Here is a 22,285-nt window from a genome sequence, read left to right on the forward strand (position 1 = left end):
TCGCAGGGAAATAGCATCTTGCAGCCTAGTCCGCCATCTAGTGGCAAGTAAGTATGTAGGAATCAAACATATGGCTCTGCTGACAAGGTGAAAGTAGCTTTTCCTGCCATGAACACAATTTATAGTGTAATATGTAAGAGATTAAATAGATATTTGCATGTTTTATTAGGCCTTTTGGGCCATTATGGAGTCATGAAGATATCACTCCTAAGAATCAACACTCAAAAAGCACAGAGCAGCTTACCAACTTCCTGCGACATGTGATGTCTGTGTTCAAAGAGTCCAAATCAGGTAAGCCACATTTGTCTTTAGTCATTCCAGTGTTCAACTACATTACCTGGGTGCAGCTTGTGACATTTTATTGCTATTTATAATGTACAGTACTGGCCAAAAGTTATGTCCAGCCTAGGAAAGTTTGACATCTTCACTCTTTACTCAAATATTATTACAAATTTGAACAGATTTTGTAAGCATAATGTGAAATTGTGCTAGGAGTACATTTTTTTTTTTTTTTTCTGATATTATATTTTCATGTCAAATTGTGTGGATGTAATTTTTGGCCAGGCTGTCATACAAAGAAATTATGAATGCTGTTATAAAATTTAATTCATTTTTTGCATAGTAAAATAAAACTTGTAGCCGTAGTTTGCTCTTTTTGCCAAATAATTTTATCAGACAAATACCTTAAATTAAATATTTTTCTCATATTCTTGTAGGGTCATTAAAAACACATATCGGACATCACTGTTGGCCACTACTGAATGTCTGTTTGCATGTCACATGTTCTGTATGTTTGTAGACATTCGGCTTGAGCAGCAGTTGAGTGAAGTGGCGTTGCAGATGGCTCTGTGTAGCTCCTCCAGGCATTACGCTGGACGTTCCTTCCAGGTGTTCAGAGCTCTGCGGCAGCCCCTCTCAGCGCTGGCCGTCTCCGACCTGCTTTCACGCTTGGTGGAGGTGGTCGGGGAGCACGGAGAGGAGGTTCAGGTGAGGTTTGGGCTCCTTAATGACAGTTTTGACAGATTCAGCGAGTGAATAAACTCACAATGCATCTTCTCCACAGGGTTATGTGATGGAGCTTCTCCTCACTCTTGAGTCAGTCGTGGATAATCTAGCTGAGTGCCTGAAGAACAATGACTTATTTGTCATACTACGGTAAGTTCCTGCCGTATAACATTAACCCTGCAAAACCTGACACATGACACACAAAAAAAATTGTTTTTATTAAAGTTTATTGAAACATTAGACAATTTTTTTATTTTAAAATAAAAACTGTTTGCATATGTGTTTTTGTTGAGTATCATAGTTCATAAATCAGACTTGATGGCTTGTATAGTATGATATAGGAGAATATGGAGCTCACCCTCACCCTTTTATTCAGAGACCTAAACCGAGCAAAAATGTGCAATTTGGTACAGTTAATGACATCTATATTGCCAAAATATAAGTTGAAATTCTGATAGCTTGTAATGCAAATACATGAGATTTAAATATCAGTTGTCATATATCTCTGAATTTTATGTCTTAATAAAATATTAAAATGCTTTATGAGCAAAGCTTTGTAGTTTTAATTGTGGGGGTAAAACATATGATGCAGTGCAATACAATTATGATTGAGAGATGTACAAATAAGCATTCCTCAAAAGCCTGATGTATCATAATTGATACTCACATTTTAACATGATTTTTCTAAAAAAATGATATGTGGATAATCAAGCAAACCCAGGTTATTTCAGTCCAGAAAGTGTTTATCTTGAAATGTTACTAACAATGTGTAACGTCTAACATGTACCATTACCTGAAACTGTATGTTTTTGCATTTATACTAAAAAAATTAATTGCTAAAGAAATATATAAACTATCAATCAGATGACAGAAGATATGTACCTGGATACAACAGTTTTTTCAGCAAAGCTTCTATTTCTAAGCATGTGTTTCTAATATGATACAGTTAGCTTTATAGGGTTAAGGAGTCTTCTAACTTCAACATCAAAAGTCCAAGATACTTTGTTCCCTGTTGGTGATAAGTCTATGTTCCTGCAGGGCATCTTCACCAGATCTTCCATCCAGTGGCAAGTTAACGCTAAACCGTAAGAGCACCAGTCAGCTGGACCTGATTCCAGGATCAGGCATGACTTCTGAGCGAATACGCCACCAGCGTAGCTACTCCGTACCCAAGCGCTTTGGCGAGGTTGAGCGTTCCTCTGAGGTTCCCCGGAGTGCCACGCTAGACCGCATCCACCATCACCAGAGCAATTTCTCCAAGCTCCAATCCCTGTCCTCATCCTCCTCTAGGGACAACGTGGTCTCCACCGACCCAGCCAACGCCAACCATCCTCGCAACCTGCTAGCCACCATCTTTTGGGCAGTGGTGTCACTCATGGAGTCAGACTTTGAGTTTGAGTACCACATGTCCCTCAGGTTGTTAGGGAAGCTGCTAGGCCACATTTCGTTAGATAAGCAGGAATACAAAGAAAAGCTGGAGAAGATCCAGATCCAGCTCAAATGGAAGGAGTTCTCTGGGCTTCAGCAGTTGCTTCTGAAGGGCTTCACCTCTGCGAACACTACAGAACTTACCTTGGAGCTTTTCAGCCAGCTCACACCCGTCTCACGGCTACCAGTGGTGGACACCTCCCAAGCCATAGGTAGACCTTTTATTATACTGCCAAAAAAATTTATCATTCTAAAGTAATTCTCTATTAATCCACCAAGGTTCATGTTAAGTGGGATTATGAAAGCAAATCTGCTATTACCCTTCAGGTTTCCCATTGAATGTGCTCTGCCTCATCCCCCATCTTGTGTTAAACTTTGACTCACCTACTCAATTCTGTAAGGACGTGGCTGAGAGAATTTCTCAGGTCTGTTCCTGTTACTCTGACCTTAAACCACACTATAAATATATTTTTATACTTCAGAATCAGAATCTACAGCACAGTTGTTTGCTGAAAATCACTCATTTTGATTGACAGATTTGCCTTGAGGAAAAGAACTCCAAGCTGTCCAACCTTGCCCATGTGATGACACTGTATAAAACACACTCTTATACCCGAGACTGCTTCTCCTGGGTCAATGTGGTGTGCCGCTACCTACATGAAGCCTTCAGCGACAGCACACTCAGCATGGTTACTTACATGTCGGAGGTAGGAAGCAAATAAAAGTTAATCATACAACTTTTGAAATTAAGGAAAAAAACAATGTCCATCTTGTTATGATAATACAAGAATTTGAAGGAATGTGGACATGTACATTCTTTGCATTTAGGGAAACTTTACTTTCTAATACTTTCTGTTTTGTAAACAGTTGTTGGAGAAAGGATTACCCAGCATGCAACAAACTCTTCTGCAAATCATCTACAGTCTACTGAGTCACATGGACCTGAGTGGTATTCAAGCCAAACTTTTCAACATGGAGGTTCTAACAACCATAGAGAAGTTTGTTCAGGTGTGACACCTCATACACAATACATAATTTATCACACATACAATTTACTTATGGAGTTTTTTCCGTAACTTAAAATGTATTCTACAATTTAGTCATTTGGTAGATGCTTTTATTCACCTACAATGTATTGTTATATTATGTACAATTATTGAAAAATACTGTTTTTAATGATTAATACTATAGCTTTTATTTTCTATGTATTTTACTCATTTTGTTATGTAATTTTGTTTGATTGTTTAGCTTTAATTTATATCTATTTCAGTTTGAATTTTTTTTTTCAATTTCAGTCATATATATATATATATATATATATATATATATATATATATATATATATATATATATATATATTACATTTAAGTTTATTCAGCTAATATTTATATTTGACTTTTTGATCTTTATTTCAATAAATGAAAACAATTTTAATAGTTTTACTTCAAAATAACAACAGTGCATTTGAGCAGTTTGTGTGTTCTCTGAGAATCAAATATTTATTGTGGGTGCTTCTAAAATTAGTCTCAATGATTTCATTTAACTGGTTCATATCATCTAGTCTAAATAAATGTACTTATTGCATAATAGTGTTTTATAGCGTTTCTACTGTAAAACTTTAAGCAGTCTTACATCCTTGCTAAAACCACTGGTTTTCCATCTCTCAACCCTTCATTCAGAGGGAAAAAAAAAATAGAGAGAAAAAAAAAACACAACCTTGTGCCAGGTCTATAAATCCAAAGGCACACCCAGCAGCAGTCTATAAACAGTCAGTCCTATTGGCTGCTGTCCACATTACTGAGGCCTTCAGTGTGGCCTCACAGCAAAGACGCTCCTCTGAACTTCTGCTGCTCTCGCCGTGCTTGTGTGTTTATCTCGGCAGAAGAAGAGACGGCTACTGCTCGTGAAGATGGATTGACTGTATGTAATTCTTTGGGAGGTGAGCATGTTTTGTCCTTAAGGAATAACTTAGCTGTTTTGTGTTTGTTTCTGTGACTTTAGACTGCACACTGGAAGGAAGCCTTGAACATATTAAAGCTGGTGGTCTCCCGCTCGGCTAGTCTGGTTTCGCCTTCGTCCCCGCTGAGTAACGCATCCACTGTGGATGTCAGGCGTGTGTGGGACACGCCCTCCAAAGCCCTGCCCGGAAAGACCCTTGACTTTCACTTTGACATTTCAGAGGTATGACATGTCCTTCTTTATTGTCATTATACAGTACAAGTCAAAGGTTTGGCTGAATTAATTTGTCTCACGATCTGTAAAACCCTAAGACTTATCCTTCAAAGCTTGAAATAAGTTTTGTAGCAACCTAAAAGTACCTAGCATGCATGTAAACTATTTAAATACTGTTTATAAACCATCCCAAGATGCACCTCATAAGGTTGGGTGTGCAGGACTGGATTCTAGGAAAAGGGTGGTGACTTTGAAGGAGCTAAAAATATTTTTGAACATTTCATCACAATATAATTTCCTTTCATAGTTCTGTTATTTCATAGTCTTAAAATAATAATAATAATAAAACTACTACTACTACTAATAATAATAATGAAAATAATAATAATAGTTATTTAATAGTAAATATCATTATTATTATTTCAATTTACATAGTGCTTTTAATTGCTCACACATTCAAAGCGCTGTACAATACAGGAAATCTCAAGACCGAAAAAACACTAAATAGTATTCTTATTATTAAATGTTATTAATTTTATCATTTTAAAAATTATTATAAAGGTGTTCTTTTGAGTGGTGATGTATGTCAAGTTAGTGAGGTGAGAGTTGGTATATAGGTTGTAAAAGTGAGTCATGCAGGCAAACCACCAAACACTGGCATCCTCTATGGGTTTGTCCACATTTTCCAAGGTGGAGCTGTGCAGTTTTTTATGTTGTTTCTCTTTTGTATTAGTTTTCTCCTTTAATGTTATTTTACAGTAACATTTGTTTTAATGCAAACTCTGAAGGTTCGGTCTTCTGTTCGAAACTTGATGGAAATATCAACGACCTGGTCTCATTAAAGTGTGGGAACCAAACAGGGAGCTATTTGTGTAATGCATGAATTCCAGGAAATGATGTCACTCCGGCTGTGGCGTTTTGCATCCAGAGCGGCGAGGGCTGGACAGCCCTTCCAAACTCTTAAAGCAGACTCCTCTGCCCTCTGTCAAATACCTCTGGGACACATTAAGCCTCTTGCAAGTGGGCGAGACAGTAGAAAAAAAAACTTCAGTTCTGACGGGGAACTCAAAACCAGCTCGATCCCATCCCAGCAGAAAGGATTTCACGGGAATTAAGGGCAGGTGAATTCAATAAGGGACATCCTGACATTCTCACAAGCTTTGTTTGGCTTGCTTTATTGAAGTTCTCTTTTTCTAAAACTCCTCAACGAGACACAGAGGAGCAGGACCATTGAGAAAAGACATCCACTTTTTCCAGCAGGTTCTGAATGGTTGGTGGGGATCTGAGGCAAATTGAATTTATCAAAAGGAGCGCGCTGAAATAAAGACTCTTGGGCCGAGGGCCACGAGATTATGATATGGAAAGAAAAGAGCAGACGTGAAATCTCTGGGCTTAAATGGTCCGTTTGTGTGTGTTTTAGACACCGGTGATTGGTCGGCGCTATGACGAGCTTCACGGTTCCCCGAGGCAAGATGGGAAGAACGGAGGAGGGGTTGCCGTGACACGCAGTACCTCCTCTACATCTTCGGGCTCTTATCAAAACAACCACGTGCTGGTGCCTGTCAGCTGGAAACGACCCCAGTCCTCACAGGTGAGCACTCACAGATACGCTCATTGAATTTCTGATGTTTGCTGAAGAACAGTGCATGAATACTTTTGCGTTTGTATATTCCCTATATTTTAATGTTTTATTTATTATGTTATTTAATTTGTTTAAATGTACTTGTTTTTATTTTAAATTTAATTTAATTTATTTATTATGTTCATTATTTTTAAAGGGGGGGTGAAATGCTCATTTTCACTCAATCTCCTGTTAATCTTGAGTACCTATAGAGTAGTAGGCTATTGCATCGTTCATATCTCCAAAAAGTCTTTAGTTTTATTATATTTATAAGTGAAAGATAGACTGTACCGAGTCTTTCCGGAAAAAAACGAGCGGCTGGAGGCGGGCCGTGTGGGCGATGTGCTAAAGCTGTGCTAACGCGCCGAGCTAGTAACGTTAACAACACACAGATACATTTGTTCAACAGTTTTACTCACCGCCTGCGGTTCCAACGCACGACCGCGAACCTTTATCATTGTGACTGCTCGATCCTTAAGCATTAGACGATCTGCAAATCCGTCGATCTGGGCTTTGTTTATAAAACAATCATCGTCGAAATGCAGGGAAACAGTCTTGCTCAACTCGTTTTTGCCCCGGAAAAACAAACTGCATCCACTATTCCCTTAACGCTGGGTTCTTTGGGAATCTGTGCAGGTTTGTCTTGCCCTGGCAACCAAAAACCCACTTCTTTGGTGACACTGACTTCCCTAAAGCCGAGCAGAGCGCTTAGATGAGGTACTGCTTTCGCTCTCTTGCTCTGGTGTACGAGTGCGCGCGCGCCCGCAATCTTACCGGAGAAGTGCCCTTAGGACCCGTATAAGGAAATTCCGTTACATCTGACGTCACACATACCCATACTCGAAAAAAACTTTCCGAAACTTGTGACAAACCGGAAGGACAATTTTTGGCACAGAAATACTCCTTCAAACGTACAATTTAATTTTTGAAACTTTGTCCATGTTTAGCATGGGAATCCAACTCTTTAACAGTGTAAAAAACTCAGTATGCATGAAATAGCATTTCACCCCCCCTTTAATGTATTTTTTTTTTTTGTGTAATTTATCTCCCAATTTAGAAACGGACTCGTGAGAAGTTGGTGAATGTATTAACCTTGTGTGGCCAAGAAGTTGGACTCACCAAAAACCCATCTGTAAGTGACATCAATGTTATCCACCCAGTATTAAATGTTAGAAAATATGTCAGAACCCAGATCGCAAACAATCATTGAATCAATGTTGAGTCAGTGTTGATGCGGCAATGCTAAGTGCATTGAATTAATGTTACACAGTGATGTTGGTTTAAAATCACTTTTGCACCCACAATTAATGTTGAAACAATGGTGAGATTTCAACCAAAATATCAATGATAATGTCAATGAATCTACGTTTTGAAGTGATGTTGGTTCAATATCACTTTTGCACCCTCAATTAAAGTTAAAACAATGCTGAGGTTTCCACAAAAAATCAATGCTAATGTCATTGAATCAACGTTATGAAGTGATGAATTAATGTATTTCATTAGATTCAGTAACAATAAAGCAAAACAAAGGAACAGATAAATAATAAGATAGATGCACTATTGTTTGAAACCCAGAGAAGTCATGTATGTCAGGTGGTTCAACAAACAAGACTTCTGTATAGGATGCAACTGTGTTGTCTCTCTAATGAGAAAGCATCAGTTAAACTACTGAGAAATGCACATCAGTGCGCATTTTCAAACTACAATTGGTGTTTTTCAACCATTTTTCAACCATTTTTAAGGCCAACCCTAAACCAAGCCCCCAGTGGATTAGAGCAAATCGGGTAAAGTGTTTGAAAATGCCCATCGTGGTTTGAAAAGTGTTCTACAGAGATACATACCTGCATGATCTTGTGGTCCTCAACTACAAATCAGTGTTAGTTCAATGCTATGTCCAATGTCTCCACCCATGTTTGCTGTTGGCTTTCATAAAAATTTCAATGCTGATCCAACACACTTTAAAAATTTAAATTTCAATCTCAACCAAAATGATGGGTTGGATCAAAACTCAACATTGTATCAATGTCACCGTGTTATTTGAGAAATCATACCGAAGCACTTCCTACAGGTGATTTTCTCATCCTGTGGGGAACTGGACCTAATTGAGCACCAGCCCAGTCTGGTGTCCTCTGAGGACGGCACACGGGACACAGAAAACATGGATGACACCACTTCAGAACAGCAGTTTCGTGTATTCAGGGACTTTGACTTCCTGGACGTTGAACTGGAAGATGGAGAGGTGAGAACATATTTAAAAAAATGAAACCAAAACGATCTGATCCCTCTTGCTTGTGAAGACTTTTGACTTCCAAATTACTTGGGTTGAACTTTGTTTTTCACTGCAGTAAAGTGGATCTTTGGGGAAATTTTGAAAAGCGTTAGTCAGAGATAAACTATTGTGCTGTTTGCTCAATACAACTGTAACTTTCTTTAACTCTTTGTAATACAATCTCCTCTCCTTGTTTATGTCTGTGCCATGAAGGAGATGCAGGTAAGCCCAGGAATCCTCCAGTGTTGTGTTGTGTGCAGTAGGACAATACCATATTGTGATGCATGTCCATAATACTGCCTGGAAACTTGATGTTGTGTAACGTTACATAAACATAAATGATTTTGACCATTTCCTCATCGATGAAATGTGCAAAAGTTCCCACAGAATTATTTATTTTTTTATTTTTTTATGAATTATTTCTTTACAACACACTACTGTTAAAAAGTGTGTGGTCAGTAAGTCCTATTTGGGTTACTCTTTTTTTTTTAATACAGTACATTCATAATATACCCGTTAACTCACAATGTCAAATTAGTATCAATTAATACTTTTATTCAGCAAGGATACATAAATCTGATCAAAAGTGACCATGAAGACATTTATAATGTTACAAAAGATTTATATTTGAAATAAATGCTGTTCTTTTGAACTTTCTATTAATTAAAAAAAAATCATGAAAAAATGTATCACAGTTTCATTGATAGCATTGATAATAATAAGAAATGTTTCTTGAGCAGCAAATCAGCATATCAGAATGATTTCTGAAGGATCATGTGACACTGAAGACTGAATTAGTAATGCAGAAAATTCATCACAGGAACAAATTACATTAAAAAAAAAAACAGAAAAGTTATTTTAAATTGTAATAATATTTAACAATATTACTGGTTTTGCTGTATTTTTGATCAAATAAGTGCAGCCTTGGTGAGCATGAGACTTTTTTTTTTTTTTTTTTATGAAACAAATGTTACTGACCCCAAACTTTTGAAGTTAATGTATTTACATTATTTGAGATAATGTATTTGAGAAACTTTTAGAATTGACTGGTGGGTAACGTCTAAAAATGTTTTGTCACCCCTTATGCAGTTTTTATTAGATTTCAACATGTCTACATTTTAACAGCTTGGCTGTCTTATGAAATCATTAGTGTCAGTGCATTGAGGTCATTCTACAAATTTGCTGAGGCTGCAATGCCGCAGAAACACTTAAAAGGGCAGATTCAGCCTTATAAATTTGAAGAGTTTTATTTCATGGCTGTTTATGAAGCCATCATATTTTCATTCCAAATTTAGATGTAAAAGTATCAAAAACCTTTTGTATTTGTCAAGTATGATTATAAAAGAAAGTAATTAAAAATGACTGTGCGGTGAAAGTATACTCCTAACTTTTTGCATTTACGTTCAGTGTTTAAGCGAGCTGCCAACTGCTGAACTGGATCTGTGTAGGAATGTAAATGTTGACTCTTGACTCTGATGTCAAGGCATGTGGTTGCAGTGATAACTTGAGCCTCTTCCAAACAAAATGGCCTTCAGGCACTTTATTACTTACTCTACTAGAACACAAATGTGTTCCTGTATTGCTGTTTCACTACTGTTTTAATCCTTTATATATATATATATATATATATATATATATATATATATATATATATATATATATATATATATATATATATATATATATATATATATATAGAGAGAGAGAGAGAGAGAGAGAGAGAGAGAGAGAGAGAGAGAGAGAGAGAGAGAGAGAGAGAGAGAGAGAGAGAGAGAGAGAGAGAGAGAGAGAGAGAGAGAGAGAGAGAGAGAGAGAGAGAGAGAGAGAGAGAGAGAGAGAGAGAGAGAGAGAGAGAGAGAGGTCCTTGTATAACAAACTCACTGACTGAGCACCTTCACATACAGTATAGAGCATGCTGTAGCCTATGACTGTCCATTTTGAAATATGGTTTTGCACAATATACCCATTCAGAGCACTCTTTGTTTCTCCCACTCTTTCTCTGACAGGGTGAAACAGTTGACAGCTTTAACTGGGGTGCACGGAGGCGTTCCATTGACAGTCTGGACCAGGCTGAAGCCCACCCAATGGAGGAGGACAGCCAGCTCTCAGGAAGTTCACCAAGCCTGTTTCCAATCGTCCATGATGATTCTGACGAGTCTTCTGAGGAAGAGTCTCTCACAGCCAGCCAGATCCTCTCAGCCTCACAGCTAGTAATGTTGAATTTGGTTTTCTTACATAGTTTAGCATTCAGGTTAACTGTTTAAAGTTGATGACAAAGCATGACATGCATTTTCTAGCACATTTAGCTTAAAGTCAGCATGAATTAAAAATCTTGCAACAGTATGTCTTTTCTGGCACAAGGGTGGGAGATCTTATGTCACTCACATAAGATCTCAGCATTAACTAACTGCAATGATCCCATCAATTCCCGATGGACAAAATTAAGTCCCACCCCATTTGTTCTTGTCTGAGAAGCTATTTCACTCAGATATACGTCACAATAGGAAAGAAAAGACTATCGCAACATCCATTTTGTGCCGACTTTAAACAGAATATTCAGTGGAAAATAATGTAGGGAGGATTTTATCCATAGGATTTTGTCCATTTTATGTCTATAATATGGTGTCCGAGAGAGCTCAATGCACTGAAACTGAAGAAAACATATGCAAATAGAAAAAAACACAAACAAATTAAAGGGGTCATATAATGCCATTTTTGTACAAGCTAATATGATTCTTCAGGATCTAAATTAAAAGTTTGTAATATACTTTAATTAAAAATTCTCATTAGTATTGTAAGAAAACACTCAATTTAACTGGTCAAAAACAGCTCTGTTTTCAGCACGCCGTTTAAGTGCATGTGTCTTTAAATGATAATGAGCTTTGCTCACCCCGCCCTTCTGTTCTGTGGGGCGTTTTGCCACAACAACACACGTGGAGTGTTGCCTTGACAACAGTTGAGGGTAACGTTATATTTTGAAGAATGGCAGTGGGAGTCTCTGAGGACACTGTGCAATCGTATCAATTTGAACCGGAGTCGGAAAACAGGATGTTTCTGAATGGTTGGTTAACGTAATGTCACTTTGATCTATCTTTGTATGTGCTGGCAGGGTAGAGTAGTGAGATACGAACGCTATGTGTTTACTGATGTATACGTTAGTTCATTGACAGATTGATGTTACAGCTAATGGTCATGAAAAACTTTTTTCGGTAAATGTAGGCTTGTCCGTGATGCGTAACGTTATCTATGCAGTGTTAGGTACAACTGTCAGGGCTGAAGCACAAAATTTTACTGATCTGTTTAAAAAATAACCAGTCTGTGAGACTATGACAGTCATTAGGCACATAAACAACACATACTTAGGCAGGAGCTAATAACTTTTTCAATGTTCTCGTTTATAAAGCAGTCTGGTGTGTGAAATGATTCATGCAAACATGAAAGCATTGCTGTTGATCGTGCGGAATATTCCCTTCAAAAACAAAACTCAGCCACTGCGTCTTCAGCGGTTCGGATTTAGAAACATCAAAATGACTGCTGTGTTCCTTATTGCACCCAAGAACAGAACACCACAATCGCTTAGATGCCATTCTGCTCATAGACAGTGCTCCAGCGTATCAACAATGACGCGCGGACTATGATTGACAGCTAGCTCACGAGCGAGGGCAGGTCTGTGTTGAAACACTGCTGTCAAGCAACAATCGTGGGAGGGGCGTCGATTTTGTGACGTCACAAAACCGAACGGCTTGATTTGAGATGGGAGAAAACATGTAAGAAGATTTAAAAAAAAACACTATGGATTTTTATAATTTTATGATGGTTGTGTACAGGCACTGCCAACACACATTTCAGTACAATCAACTTGTAAAAGTGCATGTACCATTATATGACCCCTTTAAGAAAACATCTTCATCAGTTTGACAACACGTGCTGCAAATACTCACTTCACACAACCAAATACAGAAACGCACTGCAAATACTCACAATGCTTATACGATCAGGACGTTAAAATAAACTCAGGTCATTGACAACACCACTGAAAAGTAGACACGGAACAATAAGCGGTCCCAGCCAGGTTCATCACTTGTTGGGCTCCCTTTTAAACATTTCCGTGCTATTTGCAGTGTGTTTCTGTATTTGGTTGCGTCATAAATATTTGCAGCGTGTTTCTGTATTTGGTTGCTTTGAGAGTATTTGCAGCACATGTGTTGTCAAACTGATGAAGATGTTTTCTTAATTTGCTGGTGTTTTTTCTATTTTCATGTGTTTCCTTCAGTTGCAGCGCATTGACCTCTCTCGGCCACTGTAATATAATGTCTAAATAAACTCTATTTCTCATTTCAGAATGTCAGCTTTTCTCCTACTGAGGAACTAAACCCCATGAACTCCCCGCCTATCTCCTTTGACAACACTCAAGCTGACCCAATTCCTCTTTCCACCCCAACGGCCAGCTTTGAGATCTCACTACCCGAGGGCTCAAACCATCGGGTGAATAAGAGCTTCAAAATGGCTGAACTTTGGGGGCAGACACATTCTTACTCATACCGTACTGTCCTAGAGTTTTTCCATTAACATGGCTGAAAAATAATAATATCTTTCTGTGCTTGCTTTATCTGTCTGGCTCTGCTTTTAGCATTAATTGATTTTAGGTAGTAGTTGGCTGATACTGTTTTTCAATTGCAGGCTTTTTTTTTTTTTTTTTTTTTAGAATGGGGCATTAAATTAATGTGCAAAGCAGCATAGAGTTGCAAGTACTTCTTGCTCTTCAAAAGCTCCCTGTTTCTATCTGCTAACCATTTCTCCGCCAACTGCTTTTTGTCTCTGAGGCCTACCACTGCCTACCACAGTCTCAGAGAGAGGCTTTGGATGAGCCACTAGGGCAATGTGTATGGCTTCTCAGTGGGTGGCAAGGCTGTAACATCACTCACATGCTAAATGCTAGGGGTGCAAATAAAGAGAGTGTACCCATTGCCTGTGGCCATAAACATGAGACCAGACCAATCAGGTGTTGGTCCTTATTTTTAAAGGTCTCATAATATATCTGAATCTGACATTATTGAAATTTTTAAAATAAATAAATTAAAAAAACACTAAAAAGAGAACCAATTCTCGGCATGAAGAGTTTTAGTTTTGAAAGGTCAGTGAAATCTATCTGTAAAATTATGTTGTTGTTTTTAATCATTTTATTTTATTTTATTTACTCTGTTTTTTTTGTTTTTTTTTTTACTTCTGTATTTTGGCCAAGATCACCATATTTCATCTTACTGCTCAGACTTAGAACGTTAGCCACATAATCTGATCTTTTCATAATAATATTTATATTTATAAAATAATATATTTTGTTGCCACAGCTTTTTTTTCTGTAACCAATCTGTAATGCATATGCATTGGCCATAAATGCTTTATACTTAATAAAATGTTCTTACTTCCTGTCCCAAACTAGGCTGAGGATTCAGCTGAGGAAGAGGAAGCCATTGTTAATGAGAACGATATCTCGCTCTGCATTTGTGAGTCGCCGCCTACCTGTAGTTGTACTGACATCCTAACAGGGGACACACCCCAAAGTGAAGACAACTGCTTTATTGATGAGATAAGCCGTGTACCCAGGTACTGTATGTGAGGTTCAAAATCTCAACGTGCATAATTCTGTTTCATTATTGGCAATAAAGTCTGGAAAAGTCAAACTAACCACATAATTCACTTCCTTCAGTGGGTTTGGAGACCAGCTCAGCTCTATGGCACAGGCAGAGGAGGAAAAGGAAGAGTTGTTGCTAGAGTCCCGTTCCTCCCCTCCGCCTTCTCCATTTTTCTCTGCCATCCTGGCCGCCTTCCAGCCGACTGTGTGCGATGATGCAGAGGAGGCTTGGCGCAATCATCTCAACCAGTTGGTGGCTGACTCGGATGGTTCCTGTGCAGTTTACACCTTTCAAGTCTTCTCTTCACTTTTTCAGGTAACCCATAAGGCCAGTTCATACCGCACAGACAAAAAACTAACAAACACGTTTTTGATTTTAAAAAAGAAAAAAAAGAAAAAACTTGATTTTTTTTTTTTTTTTTTTTTTTCATTAACTTGGATTTTCTTTGGTTCATCACACAAAGCTGACAACTAAGTAGTGCCAACGTTTTAGAAGACATGCAGCGTCTTTGATAGTAGTTGTTTGATGCTGGCAACATGCTGGCGTGGGGCTGATTATCAGGATATGTTGTTTCTGACCTCCAGAGTATACAGACCAAGTTCTGCACCTTGACATGTGACGCTGCTGGTTACCTTGGCGATGGCCTTCGTGGAATTGGAGCGAAGTTTGTAAGGTCGTCCCAGATGCTGACATCCTGCTCTGAATGTCCCACATTGTTTGTCGATGCAGACACTGTGAGTTCCTCGTTTATATATGTATGTGCATGCTATATCCAGAATATAAATCAATTAAGTGCCAGCCTTAGTGTTTTGTACACTTTCACCCACTATTTGTGTGCATGCCATTTTGTAAAGCACTTATTACAAAATGTATCTCTTAAATGTGTGTTTCAGATTATGTCTTATGGACTCTTGGAGAAGATGAAGTTCAGTGTGCTAGAGCTGCAGGAGTATCTAGAGACCTACAACAACAAAAAGGAGGGAGTCATATCAGTATGTTCAATCAAGCATTCTTTTACAAAAGCAATATTTTAGCTTTTTTCAGTAAATACAATTTCTAAATTGTTAAATGCAATGATGTTTTAATGTTTAAAATAAGTATCTCATGCTCACCAAGGCTGCAATTATTTGATCAAAAATACAGTAAAACAATAATATTGTAAAATATTATAAGAGTTAAAAATAATATATTTAATATATAATAATGTAATTTATTTCTGTGATTTCTGTTATTTCAGCATCATGACTCCTGGCTTCAGTGTCACATGATCCTTCAGAAATCATTCTAAAATAAAGAATGCTTAAATAAAAGTACTCGTTTCTTAAAAACAATCCAACTGACCCCCACACTCTTGAGCGCTAGTTTATAAGATTATATATACAAATATAAGCAATATATATATGATTATCTTTGTAGATGCCTTAAATAAAAATGCTACAGCTTGTTCCTTTCAACTTTTTGTTATGCCTATGACTCTTCCAGTGGCTGCGCAACTGCAAGGCCAGCTTCCCCAAATGCACTGGAGATGGAGTGATCACCTATCAGCCCGCTGAAACAGAGGAGAAGGTATGAAACTCTGCCTTTTCAATATCATAACAGTTAGATTGTCTGCCATTCCAAAAATAATAATAGTATTGGAATTTCGCTTTTATTTAAGTCCAAACTAGAACTTTAACTAACAGTTCAGCTGTCTAAAGCTGACACAACCCTAAAACTGCAGTGCAAGTGTACCACAAATATTGCATGCCTTCTGTCTTTATTTCCTAAAGCAAATATACAGTAATATGAATGTGAATGTTTTAGTGTGGTTGCATTGTCTACTGATTGATGCCACTGTAATGTCCATTGTGTCCTGAGATATGAGTGAGATTAGTTGAATCAAATGTTTCAGATGCCATTTCAATGTCCTTCTTATATTTTCTGCGTTTCGATTGTTCTGTGATAGCTCTGTGAGTGACATCTCTTTTCTATCTGTCTGCTCGTTAACTTTACGCCTGTTTCAAATGCTAGCTGTGTTACTTCACAACAACGCCCCTTATTCTTATGTTTGATTTGGGGGTTATTCTCTTCTGGGCATTGATGAAGTTTGAAAAGGTTTTTTCCCTGACTCTATAGACCAGGGACCAGTTGCAATAACTTAGCCAGCACTATGACTGTGTCTTAAGAACTAGTCTGACCAAGTAGCAGTTAGACCAATCTACCTTTTTCTGTAACTGACCTTAAAAAGATAGGAAAAATCTGGAAGATAAAAATAAATAAATAAGATGACTAACTTTTAAGACTAGTCTAAGCAGTTTATGCAACCGGCCACTGTTTTCAACCCCTCAAGATCCACAAAAAACGACCAGTTAAAACACTAAGCTCTCAATAAAAAAGGCATTTAGGATTTGTGAATAATTGGCATCTTGTTTTGTCACCCAGCACAGTCCCCATGCAAAAATAAAAATAAGAGGACATAGTTGTGAGCCTTTTTTTTTTCTTTCTCTGCTTGTCCATGAACTTTTTCTGCTCATGCATGTTGGAGCCGTTGTTTGCTCATGCTTTATATTGCCAGTGCCACTGGGCTGCATGTTTTCACACTACTGTATATTCAATACTTCTCTTCCTTCTCACTTCTCACCTTTTGTCTTGCAATGCCTGCTTTATAGCAAATGGAATCTCTTGCAGTAAGTTTAACAAAATCTTTTTTTTTACGTCACATCTTCTTTTTCCCTTCTTCCAAATACCCATATTACACGAGCACTCCCAAATATTATAAAGCATATCAGATTTATTTCATAGGTCTCATATTTTTAAAATGAAAATGCTGTTTTGCTAACATTAACAAGCTTCTATCCTTGTTAATGATATGTTTCGTCTTCTATGCTAGAACTGTTCTGTAGTTCTTTCTTATATCCCAAGAAACTTACGAGACATCTTAAACCAAATTTTGGTATTTATTCTATTTATGTATTTTTGTTCACAGCAACTGGAGCTTTGTCAAAGACTCTACAAACTCCACTTTCAACTACTGCTGCTTTTTCAGTCTTACTGTAAATTGATCGGCCAAGTTCACGCTATAAACTCTATACCAGAGGTATGTGGATATCAGTGTCTTCTCATCTGAAAAGTCTAGCTTGCAAATCTTTATGAAATAGTATGGAGCCCCGTACATGAAATGGAGAAATCTTGTGGCCACAAATTAAGAATTTGTTCCCACAGCTTAATTAATTTGCTTGTTTTAGTTCAGTCGTGGCCATTGTGCTAATTTGTTCCCTTGTTTTTGTAAACCTGTGTCCAAAACTAAGAAACTAAGGGCCAGATTTACTAAACAGGGCAAATTAGCGAGAGCATAATCCCATTAAAGCGCCAATGGGAGTGGAAAGTTCTGCGCGTGATCTACTGATGACACACAAATGAAAGAACACAGACGCAGTCAGATCATTTCCATAATAACCAACACAATCTACCAAGAGCAGCGCAAATTTGCGTCTGCTTCAAGACATGCTTCTTTTGGGCAGTAAATAATGGCGTAAATACAGTAAATCGACTAGCACAAACCTTAGTAAATCACCTTGCATGATTCATTTAAATACTCTCCTCCCCATACATTTTGCATCTGAAAGGGAAACTCCTACAAATGCATATGCAATAAAAGGTCAGCTGCAAAAAATAACCCTGTCCATGCCTTTTTTAGCGCTAATTTTTCACTGCGTGTTTTTAGTAAACCCTGACAGTGTTTTTTTTAACGCCAAAAGAGGGTTTGCGCAGGCACCAGCTTTTAGTAAAAGGAGGGAATAAATAAGTACAATATGGCCAAGATTTAACTATTTAACTAAATTACTAAACAAATTAGTTTAATGTCGCCACGAGATAATTAAAATGAGGAAACAAGTCAATAAAATGCGGGTACTAACTAATAAATGGTGGAAAACACTCCTGGCCTCAGTAACTGTATTTTTTTAACTTATTTATTTTTCCTTAAAATTCCAATATTTGCTCATTGTGTTTGTTTATAATGGTTTTACTAGTTACTAATTAGGTACCAGTTAGCACTGTTGTTTTTTTGGACATGTACAATGTTAATACCTTTATACTTTGAACTTTGTTGGCGTCAGAGGTGGAAAGAGTAATAAAATATTTTACTCAAGTAAAAGTACTATTACTACAATTTTTTTTTACTTAAGTACAAGTAAAAGTACCGGTCGAAAAATCTACTCAAGTAAAAGTAAAAAGTAGCTCATTTAAAATGTACTCAGAGTAAAAGTAACTGAGTTACTTTTTTAACAGCGGGGGTGGGTTGGGGAGTCCCCCGAGTAGGGTTGTAAAGGTATGAGATTTTCACAGTATGATAACCGACTAATATAATGGTATTAAACAATTATTAAATATAAAAACTGTATTATTAAATTAGGGTTATTATTATCATCAGTTAAAATGACAGTTACAGTAAATGGGATGAAAACAGTATTTTTGGAAACATTTGTTTTGTTTATTAAAATTTCAATAAAACATGTCTAATCAACTAATTTCAATAAATGATTATGAATTTGATTAAAGGAGTAGTTAACTTTAAAATGAAACCAGCCCATGATTTACGCACCCTCAAGTCATGTATATGACATTCTTCTTTCAGACGAATACAATCAGAATTATATTAAGTCAAGTCTCCTTCATTTATACAGCGCTTTAACAATATAGATTGTTTCAAAGCAGCTTTACAGAGATAAGGAGATTACAGTAACAGAGAGTGTTTTGGCTTTACAGCCGCTCTAGAATAAAGTTATTGTCCAGCTAAAGTTAGTTTTTGATTCATTCATTTTTGATTGATTCGTTGCGAAAAGCACATTAGTTATTGACTTAGGGGCCGCTAACACGACACCGCTTTAACAGAAAACTTTAACTTTAATGCTGAGCACGAGCGCGCGTGCTGTAGGCTAGTTCATTTTTTTTAATAATGATTTTTTTTTTTTACTCAGTAACGGATACGTTTTAAAATGTAGCGAATTACAATACTTTAAACAAAACATACTTAAGTAAAAGTAAAATTACAGATTTTAAAAACTACTTAAAAAAGTAGAAATACACAAAAAAACTACTCAATTACAGTAACGCGAGTAAATGTAATTCGTTACTTTCCACCTCTGGTTGGCGTACTATATAAATGCCATCATACATGAATATAGTAATCATTCTTTACTTTCTGATATCATCACTGTACTATGGTATCGCCACTGTATCTTTTTGGAAGGGTTCAAAAGTAGTTTTATTTCTCACAAAAGAGTAAATTTGATTGTCACTTATGTGTAATTGCTGTCCATTCTAGCTGCAGAATATGTCCAGAGAGTTGAGTGAGTTGAGGAGTAACCTGCGGGCAGCAGCAGCCTCAGTGGCCAGTGAGACAGCAGCCGAACAGAGAGATCCCACCGCTGAATCCCCCTACAGTTCCTCCGAGGCTGCTGTGCAGGCCATTCTAGAGAGCCTGAAAACCAACCAGTTCTCTAGAGCCATCCGTTACATACAGGAATGCAGGTAAACTTCCCATCGGGAGAATAATATGGAACCACCAGAAAAATAAACAAAATAATTCCGTCATCGTTTACTCACCCTCATGTCATTCCAAACCTGTTTGCATATCTTCCTGCAGACCACACACACACACAATATTTTGAAGAATGCTAGTAACCAAACAGTTTTGGTTCACCATTAAATTCCATTGTATGCGCAAAAAAATAAAATGGAAGTCTGTGTGAACCGAAATGGTATGGTTACCAACATTCCTCAAAATATGTTATTTTATATTTCCCAGAAGAAGGAAATGCATACAGGTTTTGAACAACATGAGGGTGAGTAAATGATGACAGAATTTTCATTTTTGGGTGAACTATCGCATTAAAAGTGAGATAAAGTGAAAATGAATACATTTGGAGTGATATGCAGTACTTTGCTCTTTAATTATTTGAAATGAATAGTAACTTTTCTAATGACATCTTTCAGGAAAATGTGGCCAAGTGACATCTTCGGCAGCAGCTCCGAGAATGAGATCCAGACTCTGCTCAACATCTATTTCCGGCACCAAACTCTGGGTCAGACAGGAACCTTTGCCCTGGTCGGCTCCAAACAAGACCTGTCTGAGATATGCAACCGACTCACTGAGCTTAACTGCGAGATCCGAGACATGATTCGAAGGGCGCAGGGCTATCGGGCCATCACTGCCTTCCTTCCTGACTCCAGCGTGACCGGCATCAGCCTTTGAGGAGCACTTTAAGGGATCAGGCCGGCATTGGCTTTCTCTCCACCTCTCCTTCCTGTCTGAAGATGCTGCTGCCTTCAATGTTCTCCCCTAGCACACTCATTACTGTCCTGCTTAAGAGCTGACAGGATGTATAGCTTAAATAGCTTGGAAAAATGCAACAGGGGACAGTAAAAGAAGTCGACGCCTTGGCTTTTTTGCACTAGTATGTATGTATGGGGCCGCCCCCTGCCTCTGAAATGGGGCCTCTACTACTGCAGGCATCAAATGTATACCAAAGCTCCACGAATGGCTCCTCCTGGCCACGTCTACCATTATACATGCTACGGGAAAATGTGCAATGCCTCACACCAAGTGAAACTTTTCATCTTAGAGAGAATGTTTTGTGCTCTCGGCTACTTGATGATACAGAAATGTTCTGTTCTTGTTTTAGTTTTGTTTTTTCCGATAAAAGCCGGAAGCCGTTGTTAATGTGGCTTTCTAAATTGTTTCAAAAGATCAGACTTTTCACTCCCTGCATCCGCTTTTACCCATACAGACAGAATGTCTCTAACACAATGCAATGCTACTGTCAGAGAGAATTGGATGCAAAAAGGGGTCATCCAGCACTTACTCTATTTATGGGGGTGTTTGATTTTACTAATGTCTTTCTACTGTTTAGTTGCTCCTAGAAGATTTATTTATATTCTCAAAAGAAAGATCATCATGCTTTGATTATCATAAAATGGTATAGTTTTATAGGATAGAATTCTGTCTATTCTGTCTATTGAAATGGCCAAGCATGCAAAGGTATGTACCACAAGACGAAATAGAGATATTTATGGAATAAAAAATATTTTAAATGAAAGATACGTTTGTACATAGTAGTGGGAGTGTAGCCCATACTTGTAAGATTTTATTTTTATGATTTTAATTTGCTGTCTGCTGTATGAAAGTGTGCATGCAATAAATAGAACAATAAATGATATTAATTCATATCTGCTCAGTCGTGGAGTGTTTTTTTATTTATTTAAATACTTATTGAATACATTCAAATGATACAAATCTAAATTTAACTAAGAACATAGTCACAGTTCTTAAATTTGGTTTTGAATTATTTGAATACATCTCAAAAACTTAATGAGAATGATTGGGTTTCCATGCTTTTATGATCATGTGCGTGTTTGTTTGTTTTAAATTCTGGAATAAATTACAAAATGTCTAACATATTTTCTACAAAAGGGAATCTTAAATGACGGGATCAGAACTGAGTTCAAGCAATGCATTATTATTCATTTATTTTCTATGGTTGTGCGCCCTCTGGTGTTACCAGAATGGAAATATGGAAATTATAAAGACACTCAATATCAAAAGGGTTTTTTTTTTTTGCCAGTTGTGGAACAGCAAACAACTTTGCTTTTTGACAGTGACTTCTGACAAGTTCCACGATTATGTCAATTTTGGTGGCCCCATGACTGCATTACAGACACAATTAAAACAATGTTTTTATATGTGTTTGATCCATTGTTATCTTACATAAAATTAAACTAGCATTAAACTCATCAAACTCTGGTAAATTACTTTATATTTTTTGTTACAATAAAACCATTTTTCGAATAAGCTGTAAGTATCAAGAAGTGACAAGTAACAGGTGATAATAAAAAGATTAATCTGTAAAACTTAACATTGTAAAGAGGTATTGTACATGTGCTGCAAATGAGAATAAAAAACAAGTTTGACGTTTACTTAGTGTGAATGGTCTTGCTGACTATAAACTACCAACATATTTTAAGCAAACACTGTCCAAAAATATGAACACTCATTTCCATATGACAACATGACAATAGTCATTTCCAACATATAGTATGAAAAATATTTAACAAATATTGACTACAACAAATAGAAAAATTAAATATACAGCATAATATATCAAATAATAATACAAG

At 37.1% G+C, this 22,285-nt stretch overlaps 1 protein-coding gene across 2 annotated transcripts in view; it reads left to right on the forward strand.

The window, feature by feature from the left end:
- frya (furry homolog a) overlaps window positions 1-21,341 on the forward strand; it is a 61,329-nt gene extending 39,988 nt beyond the window's left edge. For both annotated transcript variants that reach the window (XM_081371631.1, XM_081371630.1), the window contains exons 41-61: window positions 170-291; window positions 800-987; window positions 1,064-1,155; window positions 2,044-2,645; window positions 2,761-2,858; window positions 2,970-3,140; window positions 3,301-3,441; window positions 4,435-4,614; window positions 6,026-6,196; window positions 7,284-7,358; window positions 8,295-8,465; window positions 10,502-10,705; window positions 12,837-12,980; window positions 13,936-14,099; window positions 14,203-14,443; window positions 14,713-14,862; window positions 15,022-15,120; window positions 15,611-15,694; window positions 17,094-17,204; window positions 19,434-19,639; window positions 20,105-21,341. In XM_081371631.1, coding sequence (XP_081227757.1) covers window positions 170-291; window positions 800-987; window positions 1,064-1,155; window positions 2,044-2,645; window positions 2,761-2,858; window positions 2,970-3,140; window positions 3,301-3,441; window positions 4,435-4,614; window positions 6,026-6,196; window positions 7,284-7,358; window positions 8,295-8,465; window positions 10,502-10,705; window positions 12,837-12,980; window positions 13,936-14,099; window positions 14,203-14,443; window positions 14,713-14,862; window positions 15,022-15,120; window positions 15,611-15,694; window positions 17,094-17,204; window positions 19,434-19,639; window positions 20,105-20,363 — 3,673 coding nt within the window. In that variant the 3' untranslated portion in view covers window positions 20,364-21,341. The remainder of the gene's footprint in view (window positions 1-169; window positions 292-799; window positions 988-1,063; window positions 1,156-2,043; window positions 2,646-2,760; window positions 2,859-2,969; window positions 3,141-3,300; window positions 3,442-4,434; window positions 4,615-6,025; window positions 6,197-7,283; window positions 7,359-8,294; window positions 8,466-10,501; window positions 10,706-12,836; window positions 12,981-13,935; window positions 14,100-14,202; window positions 14,444-14,712; window positions 14,863-15,021; window positions 15,121-15,610; window positions 15,695-17,093; window positions 17,205-19,433; window positions 19,640-20,104) is intronic.
- The last annotated feature ends 944 nt before the right edge of the window (window positions 21,342-22,285 follow it).

The sequence above is a fragment of the Scardinius erythrophthalmus genome, assembly GCF_964197995.2.
Source record: "Scardinius erythrophthalmus genome assembly, chromosome: 7".
Classification (NCBI taxonomy): domain Eukaryota; kingdom Metazoa; phylum Chordata; class Actinopteri; order Cypriniformes; family Leuciscidae; genus Scardinius; species Scardinius erythrophthalmus.